The sequence below is a fragment of the Sinocyclocheilus anshuiensis genome, unplaced genomic scaffold (genome assembly GCF_001515605.1).
Source record: "Sinocyclocheilus anshuiensis isolate Anshui unplaced genomic scaffold, SAMN03320099.WGS_v1.1 scaffold1262, whole genome shotgun sequence".
Taxonomy (NCBI): domain Eukaryota; kingdom Metazoa; phylum Chordata; class Actinopteri; order Cypriniformes; family Cyprinidae; genus Sinocyclocheilus; species Sinocyclocheilus anshuiensis.
Genome location: NW_015558617.1, coordinates 580,925 through 592,479, shown reverse-complemented (window position 1 = coordinate 592,479; position 11,555 = coordinate 580,925). Strand labels below are relative to the sequence as shown.

General features: G+C 36.9%; 1 protein-coding gene across 1 annotated transcript in view; it reads right to left on the bottom strand.

Moving 5' to 3' along the window:
- The window catches only part of LOC107680385 (connector enhancer of kinase suppressor of ras 2), a 36,658-nt gene extending 25,399 nt beyond the window's left edge, over positions 1-11,259 (bottom strand). The window contains exons 1-2 of the mRNA XM_016476256.1: positions 11,001-11,259; positions 665-828 (exon numbers count right to left, since the gene is read on the bottom strand). Coding sequence (XP_016331742.1) covers positions 665-828; positions 11,001-11,064 — 228 coding nt within the window. The 5' untranslated portion in view covers positions 11,065-11,259. The remainder of the gene's footprint in view (positions 1-664; positions 829-11,000) is intronic.
- Between the last annotated feature and the right edge of the window lie 296 nt (positions 11,260-11,555).

Below are 11,555 nucleotides of genomic sequence, written 5' to 3'. Positions count from 1 at the left end.
CTTTAAAGTTGTCCAAATGAAGTCCTTAGCAATGCATATTACTAATCAAAAATTAAGTTTTGATATATTTCCGGTAGGAAATTTACAAAATATCTTCATGGAACATGATCTTTACTTAATATCCTAATGATTTTTGGCATAAAATAAAAATTGATAATTTTGACCAATACAATTTTTTTTTTGGCTATTGCTAAAAATATATCCAAGCACCTTAAGACTGGTTTTGTGGTCCAGGGTCACAAATCATTTTGGACCCTATTTACATTAGTATTTATTGCAGTTCTTCTTGTTTAACCCAAAACAGCTCTTTAATAATAAACCTGAATTCTGCTTCTGAGATGAATTTGCATGAATAGCTGTGAGGATGTTAACTAGTTAGATTTAACTCCTCCTCTCTCTCTCTCTCTCTCTCTCTCTCTCTCTCTCTCTATGATGCATGAATTCCTCCAGCAGCCAACCAAAACCAAAAACGCATCTTCCCTTCCCTCCACACACTCCCTCTTTTTGTGTACTGGCTGGGAGATTCCCGCTGGGTGCTAATCATTCAGTGTTAAGCGGAGTTTGATTAAAATGTCATTAATACAATTAATACAAAACAAACACATCATTATCACAGCCAGTCTCTTTTACACTCACACACACACAACACACACACCACACGTACCAGTGCGCAGAGTAAGTCCACAGCCTCCAGAATGAGCTCCTGGTGTCCGATGCGGGTCACGCCAAGCTCTTCCAGCTCCTGATGGGTGATGTGAAGCAGCTGCTCTCCGGTTATCTGCTCTCTCTCAAATGTCCTCATATACTGCAGCAAACAGTCATCCAACCCTGAGAGAGAGAAAAGTGCAACACGAGTCATGTAATCGTAATTCATTTATGTCATGTAATAAACTTAAAATGTGACCCAGCGTAAAGGGGCTTCTCTCCGTACAGAGAGCTGTCATTAAGATGATTAATACACAACGCTCACACACACACACACCACACGCAACGCGCAAACACAACGTAAACCTGCCAGTGATGTCAAGTGGCTAATTCCTGTAATAGTTTGTGCTTTATTCTAAAAAAAGACGATAAACCACTTAGTGATTACAGACACGTCTCTCAAAATGAGACACACACCTGCATTTCTCTCTCTCTCTCTCTCTCTCTCTCTCTCTCACACACACACATTCTCTCAGAGGATGATGCTGGCTGAGAGACTCTTCAGATGGAACATTGTGAACTTGCAGATACACACATTCATTGTCCTTCATAACCAGCTCTGTGGTCTCATATGCACACACGAGATAACCTGCGTGTTAGTTTACCAACGTATGTGTCTATATATGTCTGTGTGTAAATGTGTGTGTGTGTAAATGTGTGTAAATGTGTGTGTGTGTGTGTGTGTGTGTGTGTGTGTGTGTGTACGATGTCCTTCAGCTAAACAGACTCTCTCTCGTGCTCATTCTCTTCATTCTCTCGTTCTGCTCTAGCTATACGGGCTGCTTGGCAACCGTTGCTTAGAGACGGGGAGGTAAGCCTGCACAGGGAATGATAAAGGCCTCCATTTCCTACAGTCCTACACACACATACACATGTCCATACTGGAAAGGTGCACACGTACATACACTGCAAACCTAGATGCACATTTCACACACAAGATTTCTTAACAGCTAAAAGAGAAGTGTAATGCACCACTTGCATCACCAAATGGAATTGCAAAAATGATGAATCTTTGCAACGGTTTCTTGAACACTCCTCCCCCTCTTTGCTATTGGCTGGATGAACAGATAGTCCCGCCCGATACTCACACCATTAGGTGAGAGTGGCTTACTTTTAGACTAGGTTTACGTGAGTAAAAAATAAATAAATAAATACGTATGAAATAATCAAATTTATTTAAATATATATTTTCTATTAAATATTTGTATATATTTTATAAAATATAATTTTAATCATATTTAATTGTAATACATTTTTATGTCTGCAAAAATTCAATAAAAAAAAAAATATATATATAATATTTAATATAAATAAAATCAACCTGACTACATCAGATTTCATCAGCCAAAAGTACTCTGAAAAAAAAATGTAGAAATTATTTCACTCAGAATTTGCTAGTAAATTTCACAAATAATTAAAAAGAAACAGCAAGTAACATTGAATTAAACATGAAATTCTGAAGTAGAAAGACTGAAACTGTATTTTCTTGTAAAACATACTCAATAGTTATGTTTTATTTACAATTTTAAAAAATCATTTGTTACAGTGTAATTTTAGATCAGGAAGAAATAGCTTATCAATGTATAAACCTTTTGCAGTGAAGTTGTCTCTGCATATTAAGCTAGGACTGGACAGAGTACTTCATCATAGAAAAAATGGTAATTACCATGCATAATTACATTCAATTCTCTGTGAGTATAGCCTCCTTTAAGAAACACACACACACACAATCTCTTCAAGTCCACTCTTCTGGTTTACAGCCCACCATCTCATATCTGCACTAACACATTAATCTACGCTAATCTAAGAACAGCTGACAAAGGAAAAACGTATCAGGTCCCTCCCACTGAGAGAGGTGAGTCATTGTGAGGAAACCCCTTAGAAAATGATCAAACGCTCACTCAAACACACATGCTCACAAACATCCAACCAATCCAAAGCCAGCTGCTGCTGTTTCAGCTTCTGATACACCCCACTGTGGACATTGACATCTTGGTGATCATTTTTTAAAAATCTGTTCATCACCTGTATTTAGACTTCTTTGAAGCCCTTTGATCATCTCAATGAGCGCACATGACCAAACATGTCTCTTTGCTATCTAGGGTCAGATTTACTAAACAGGGCAAATTAGCGTGAGAGCGCAATTCCAAAAAAGTGCTAAGGGGAGTGGAAATTTCTGTGGGTGATTTACTGGCAATGCAAAAATTAAAGAACATTTCCATAATGAGCAACACAATCTACCAAGAGCAGCGCAAATTAGTGTCTGCTTTAAGACATGCTTTTTTTGGAGCCTTAAATAATGGTGCAAATACCAGTAATTTGATGAGCGCAAATGTTAGTAAATCACACTGCGTGATTGATTTTAATACTCTCCTCCCATAAATTTTGCGTCTGAAAGGGATACTCCTACAAATGCATATTCAATAAGGTCAGATGCAAAAATAACTGTGTAATACTGCAGTAACAGCTGCTTAAAAAAATCCAGCTTTGCCATCACAAGAATAAATGACATATATTAAAAATAGTACTTATCGTTTTTAATATTTCATTGTTTTAACTGTTTAATTCATCAAATAAATGCTGCCTTGGTAAGCATAAGGGACTGCTTTCAAAAACATAAAAAATCTTACCAACCCCAAACTTTTGAACAGTAGTTTGTGTGTATATGTATATATATTGTTTTTTTTTGTTGTTGTTAAAGTAGGTGGAGACAAATAACCATCTCTGCGAGTAAGTCAGTGAATCATTCAACTGATTTGTTCAAATACAATGATTCATTCAAAAAAACTGAATCATTCACTTAAGTACGACGGCGTTTTAGTGCCATGTTAAAAAAATTTAAAATCTAAGATTACAAGATTAAAGTCGTAATATTTCGAGAATAAAGTCGAAATTACGAGAATAAAGTCGAAATATTTTGAGAATAAAGTTGAAATATTACGAGAATAACGTCGAAATATTACGAGAATAAAGTCGAAATGTTTCAAGAATAAAGTCTAAATGTTTCGAGAATTTAAATCGTAGAAATGTTAAAATTTTTATATTTTGAGAGTATAGCCTTTAATGCGCATGCAAATGGCCCGTATTGAGAGCACCGGGAGAAGTTGCCAGGCTACCGGAATTTATTTGAATATTGTTGCGTCCGAGCAGCCGCATCATCTTACTGGGATGAGGAAAAGTCAATTTTAAGGACTCGCGGAAACAGCTTAATATCAAGAATATGATATTTATTAACAGACTGAACAGGAACAACTTTTTATCTTAACATCAGCTCACACACCCAATAGACAATCCTTTGGAGGGGCGCTGTAGCTCTCTTATTTAACCCTTTTTTAATACACTAAATATATGTGGGATTATTAGCAGAAATCATGCCATGTGTCATACTCACGGGGACAGTATGCTTGGAAATAATATTTCATGTCTTCCATTGCATTCGTTATTTGTAGTGCGCCAGCCACCCAATAGCAATAAGCTTTGTGCTTTTGGTAGGTCTACTTTTAATATAAGTCTCAGCTTTCAAAATCAGTTTTATAGCGAAACACAAATTATGTGTCTTACAATAATGCGTTTTTCAAGCTCTTTAATGATCAGATCGCTGTATTTATGTAAACCAATTCATTAAATTATACTGTTTTCTAATTATAAATTATAAATGTGTTTTTCCTCTTTATTTCAAGTTTATAGCAAGATATAAAAGTGAAGGAACATCAGAAGGCATGAAAAAACAGTATAGCTTAATTTATAATGAAAATAATGTCTCATTATAGTAATCGGAAAGACTCACATGCTGCTTAAACTGAAGCGAATACAGCGATCTGTCACGCCACATTAAAGAGCGTGAAAAAAAAACACATTATTGTAATATATTGTTTGTATTTCAATTTTGAAAGCTGAGCCTTTGGAATATCTCCTGGTGCTCCCAATCCGGGCCATTTGCATGTGCAAAAACCTAGAATATACTCGCAAAATATTATAACTTTAATCTTTATTCTCGAAACATTTTGACTTTATTCTCGAAACATTTCGACTTTATTCTCGTAATATTTCAACTTTATTCTCGAAACATTTTGACTTTATTCTCGAAACATTTCGACTTTATTCTCGTAGTATTTCGACTTTATTATCGTAATTTCAACTTTATTCTCGTAATTTCAACTTTATTCTCGAAATATATGACTTTAATCTCGTAATCTTAGATTTTTTTATTTTTTTTAACGTGGCACTAAAACGCCATCTTACTTAAGCAATTCTGTCAACAACAAAGATTCATTTAGAAACGGCAGGTTTATTGTGGAGATAATTCATTTTAATGTATTTTCGAAGTATTTTAGTCACGCGCACTGTGAAACAGGCCTGTATGTAGTGTGTGAGTTTAGAAGGCTTTTTCAACATAAAATAACATGTGAGAACTATTACTAAATTTACTGTTTGCCAAAAAAAAAAATGTCTGTCAGGCATCATGCAAATTACACACACAGTGACAATAAGACAAACACCAGCACATATAAATCAATCCAGATGTTTTTTGCTGTAGTTTGGGGCTTGTGTTCAATTTTGTATGGATTTGTTGGCATTTGAAATTCTCATGTGAATTATATTTCATAATTTTATTTTTTAATTCTTAAAATACTTAATTTTTTAAAATAATTTAGCAACCCAGAAATCACTTTATTTTCTGTGTCAAACCAAAACTCAGTAGAAACACTGTCAGAAAGCAAGCCTGTGTTGTGTGACAGGTTGAAATCCTATAAATCTTCCTTGGCCAAACACTGAAAAACTACAGAAAGTGCTCGGTGGTGAGGAATATGTATGTGTGGTGAAGAATAATTTTAGATAAACTTTGTTTTGGTTCATGAAAGGTGATCCAGCATTTGAAGTTATTTTAAATGAGTTCCCGGAGCATTCTGTATTAGTGAGAGAACCTGACCTTGAGAGCTTCAGGAAGTGCAGGTAATGAGTGATAAAACGCTCAGTTCAGGTAAGGTTAGGAAGAGCAGAGCACTTTCCTCACCGATGCAGTCAGTTTATTTTGGGTTTATTAAATTAAAGGCATTCATCAAATAAGTTATTTTGCAGTGCTTTAATCAGCACAGGAGAGAATGTCTGAATTGAGTTCATCTTCTAAACTGGCATGACCTCTGTGGTTTTGAGTTCACTTTTATTCCCATGTCCCCTTCAGACAGCCAGTCTTGTCTATTTAGAATGAAGTTTCTGGAAATCCAGTCTGTATATAGAACCACTGTGTTCTTAAAAATCCCATGAAAAGGCTTGACGAGTACAGTTTTATTTCATATTCAGCCTTCCTGTAGCTCATACAGTGGAACACAGTGGTAGCACGCCAAGGTCATGGGTTTGATTTCCACAAAAAGCAAGAAATTAAAAAATGTGTACCTTGAATGCAATGTAAGTCACTTTGGATAAAAGCATCTGCCAAATACATAAATGTGAATTATTTCCTAGAGAAACAGTATGTTCTAATGGGATATTTCAAAGAGTGCACGATTTTTTTTTTTCAAATGAATAAATGAGGTAAATACATGGCCTCAAAGCTAACATGAACTAAATACTATGAATGTCCAGATTTTTATTTCATGCGTCTGCTTTAACTGTGCCCTACATGACTTAAGGATAGCTTGATGAACACATTTGCCAAATTTCAATGAAACTGTGAAACCCAACTGCAGGTGCTAAAGTATTATCTCTTGGAAAATAAAAATTCAGTGTTCAAATAGAATAGTATACTGGAAAACGGAACTGTCAGTTATTTGTAAAAGCATAATGTGAAGCAGTATGTATTAGGCATAGCGAAACATTTCAAACAGAAATCTGCTCTATTGTTCACACATGACCACATTGCAGTGTGTCAAAATTGTTGTTTTAATTTTTAATTTCTTTTTTTGGCAATGTCTCATAATGTCTTATTAATTCTTGGCAGTCTGATTAAATACGAAGTAGATAAAAATTCGTCAATATTTCTTCTGATGTATTTATCACACTGAAAATTAAAGGTCAAGTTGAACACTTAGCATTATGGGATACAGTATTCAGGCCAGGGCAGTGAGCTCTTGTATAATGCACATTTTGGCAAATGTATTACAGTTCATCTGGGATTTCCATGCTTACAGAAAATTTGCATGCTATATACTGCCGAAACAGTGAAAGTAGTGTGACAGCAGGTTATTCTGAACAGCTAAAGTTTAAAGGGGTAATTCACCGCTGACAAGATGGGCTTTTAGTAAAACTAAAAACTTAAATTGGTGCTATATGATTAGAGAAAACAGAGAAAAGGGGCTATGGAATGCCCTTTTGCCAAAAAGGGAGGAAAACTTCAACACCCATGAAGCACTGGGTTCAATCCGACTGTTCGTAAGCGATGATACAAAAATACAGAAGTACGATCTGAAGTTCGTCATCCGTAAAACTTTTGCTGACAAATAAATGGATGTTTCTGTGCAGGTAACAAAGAGGAAAATACACATTGTTCGTTTACATATACTACTGACATGTAACAACACAAAGTGGGTTAAAAATCTGCAAAGTCGCCCTTTAAACACCTGACCAAAGCACTGGTGTATTGTCATGTAACCCTAAAATATGCAGAGATAGCAACAAGCTGAATAGGTTTGCAAATGAAATGCTTAGGTCTGGAAAGGTTTTATTAGATGAAACAAGTGCGCCACTAGGGCTTATGGAGTGTGCACTCATTTTGTTAAAAGAACAGTGGAGATAAATGATCTGATAAGCGACAGGAGGGTAGCAGTAACAATGAACACTGGGAAGAACCACTGCAGACAGACAAACTCCAAATAGTACACGTGTTGACATGGTTTCTTCTGTTAAACAGAACACTTTTGAAATGACTGCCATATCTTAACTACAACTCAATATTTAATGCAACCATAAGGAATTAACTTAAAAAAAAAACTGTGAACCAAATGAAGAGCCACAATCCTAACTGTCATCTTGGGCTTAAGACCCTATCATATGTCAACCTGCATGATGATTTCTCAAATGTAAGCTGAAAAGGTCAAAACTGGGCACTCAGCAGAGTTTTATATTACAAGATGTCTGTAATGTTAGAGGAGGAGGTAGATTATCCCTACAGACATCATCAGCACATGCCACATCTCTGCACCAATGCAAGTTTTTTTTATTGTCATTCTGCCAAGGGTAAACAAAGAAGAATGAAATATACGCCTAACAGAAATATGGCAATGGCAGCAAGCCGAAAACAGCAGACAATAAATACAATTTAGGAAATAAACAGTAAACAATAGACAGAAAACAGCATACCAATCACGCTGACAGATGTTTGCTTGTGCAGAATTTCAAACAAAGTTTGACACAAAGTTTGAAAAAAGCAAGCATCCATACCAGCAAACTGACCCTGGACCAGGTGCTCTGAGGTCTGACAAACTCTTTGTCAGCAGCAAATGTGAAAATTATGCACAAGCTGCTAGTTTACAGTTGCACCTGAGACAGTGAACCGAGTTCCTGAAAATGGAAACCGTCCTGCACAACAGACCATGAAACCTAGTTCTCTTAAAAACAGAACTAACCAGTGATCCTACACCGCTTTTCAGCAGCATACTATACATAGTTAATCTATTTTATTTTAGTTGTGAATGTGAGTTCGAAGTCTGTCAAGAAGCATCTTTCTGTTGAGATATCCTCACAGGCTTGCATGCAAAAACAAACAGCGCAGACAGATTCAGATTCTTATGAGCCGGTTCTTTTCTATGAATCAAAAACATACAGCACGATCAGGGTAGTCTGATTCACGAATAATTGTCTCTTATCAAATGTCTCTTTTCAGTGAATCAAAATCATCTTAATGAGCTGATACTCTTTTATGAATCAAAAACAAACAAATGATTATTAATGAGCTGATACTCTTTTATGAATCAAAAACAAACAAAGTATTCTTAATGAGCAGATACTCTTTTATGAATCAAAAACAAACAGCGTGATCAGGGTAATCTGATTTCCAAATATGTTGCTATTTTCAGCTGCTTCTTTTAATAAATTGTTAAAAAAACATGAGTAGAATGATTCTTGATTTACTGAACTTCGACACTGAATATGTAAGATTCTGTAAGAAACACTTCATTGTTTACATGAACTTACATTGCAATAATACCAGTGATAGCAAAGAAAGAGAAAAAATTTATCAACTATCTATGGGGGCCCTTTTGCCTGTTTTCAGAGGCCTGTGAGACATATAATGGCCTTTGGTCTACAAGCATCTACAAAATAATTTCATTAAAGTATGGCTGTTTTGGACATAAAGATCACAACCATTATTGATTCCCCTGTGTACACTTGTCCATTATTAGATTGGTGGCAAAGGCTATCTGACCTTTGAAATGCTCATTGGGTAGAGGTTATGAGCAGCTGAATGTCATGTTCACTAATGGCCTTAAACTTCACTTCAGATTACGTCTGATCTTGCTGGCATTTTGGCCCTCTGTCTCTCCACCACAGCTGCTCCATTATGTTCTACTTATAGCATCTGTGTATCATCCATCAGTGTGTCTTTACATGTCATCTGAAGAAGAGCATGTCAATGATGGAAAATTATTTCTAATCAGATACCAATTATTATGACTGTAGCTTTTTAAAAATGTTGTCAGTGTTTCCCAAAAAACAAACAGCAAGTCCACATCCCTGAGCTATAAGTGCATGATGAAACCCGCACGGTTTGCCTTCAGTTATCTGCAAACAGCATTCGGATACTCTCTCTTGCTTCCTTCTGTTGTGTGTGTATGGGGTATAGGGGGTTTTATAAGGCTGTTTTAACATGTTTTGCTTAAAACTAAATATCTATTTTTATGTAGCATATAATTTTTTTTATTATTAATAAGTATAACTTTGACTTTTCAATTCCTCAATTATTGGATATTATTTTATTATTTAGTTAACTGCATCTGTTTAAATAGTTAATATATTCCAGTTTTCCTAGTACTAACTAAACAGACAGTAGTACATTTTCTTTATTCCAATTAATACTAGTAATATTTTACTACTATAAAGTATAAAAATATAAAGTAGCCATTACTATAAAGTAGCCATTTCGACAAGTCATTGCATATGACAAGTAAAAACAACAACTGTAAGAAGATGAGAAATGTTACAATTAGGATAGACACAATAGTCTTAAAAATAAGTACAGGTAAAGCTGAAATATAGACACTAATAACTATTAGGATTCTTTTATTTTAGGGGAAATAAGTAGGTCAACTAGTACATAGAAATATTTTTCAAAGTTGTAAATAAAACAAAGATTATTGGAGTATGTTTTATACTTTCTACTTCAAAATTCCACATTTAATTAATTGTGTTGCTGTTTCTTTGTAATTGTTTCTGAAGTTTACTAGCAATTTACGAGTTAAAATTGTTTCTACGCCATTTTTTCAGTATAATGAATAAAACCTAAATAGGTAGCAGTAACAGAATTCAAGCAAGAAATGTGCAATCTGTTAGCAGTAATAATTGAATAGTTACTTGTGCAAGTGACTAGAAGCAAATAAATACACACTAGTATGTACTGAGACAAAGTTAATAGATAGTAGTCACTGTAGGAAGCGCAGGAATTTAATCAATTGCTAGTAAAACTCACAAAGATACTATTAGATAAACCCCAAGTACTAATAACATACATACTGTTACTAGTTATTTTAAAGGAATAAATGTTTGCAATGGGGGGACTGTCAATGCTCAGCTGGTTTCCACAGATACCGTCATCCATCCCTCTTCTAGTACCTAGATTACGCGCATCCGCAGCGCAGCACAGCACAGCGCGCGACGGCCTGGTTTTGTCTATGGTGCTAGTTATCGTTGCGCGAGAGGGAGATTTATTCACTGAGGCTAGAAGCAGCCTCTCTGTTTCTCTCTCACTGTTACTATCTGTGTGTGCAGACATGCACGTAAGTGTTAGTTTAGGCACTGTATGAAAACGCCATGTCGTCCTTTGTGTCATAACAACCGTTTTTGCTCCTCTATTTGCTCCTCTATCGAGCGAGCGCGCGCACACAGACACATACACATCGCATCCCCAGACCACACGCACACCCCCTCTTGCGCGCCGCGTGTAGCGCTGTGCGGATCACACACACCATGGTGCGCCGAGCAGAGGCGCAAAATGGCACACAAGCGCGATCAATACCCCACTGTACGGCACAGGCAGAGCCGCGCGCTGCCCGCATGCAGTCCAGGCGCTCTTCCCGCTCACCCATTCCTCTCCCACCGGCTATAGGTCATGCAGAGACACTGCGGGGGAACATTTTTTTTACCTTTCATCCAGTCCAGCACCTGCTTTGGGGACCATTTGCTGATGGGTTCCATGACCAGCGCCATGGCTGGTGTGCGTTGATTTCCCAGTTGAATTGTGTATGGAGCGCGAGGAACATCCGAGCCCAGAGAAACAGAACAGTACCGCCGTTAGATCACAGGGGCACATGTGATTCCGTTACATTGACGGCAGCGCGCGCGCGGCAGGAGCCTAGTTGTTGGATACATCCTCGCGGACGACTGCGACGGTGAGAAATTCACCAGCGCTCTCTCTCTCTCTCTCTCTCTCTCTCCAAAGTATGCACCTGCTTCTCCAGTCTACCGAGTGGAGATGCAGGGAAAAAAATGTCTCTCTCCCCCCTCCCTTCCGCGCTCGCAACGCTGCAGTATCACATGGGTCAACGGGTCCGTGAGCGTGGGGACAGTTCGTGGGGACACTACCGATAAATGCTGAACAGCTCCACTGGGTCCGATACTGAGCGCGAGAACCAAACGAGTGCCATGCAAACGACTACTTGAAATGCGTGCTTTTATGCTCTCTCTCTCTCTCTCTCTCT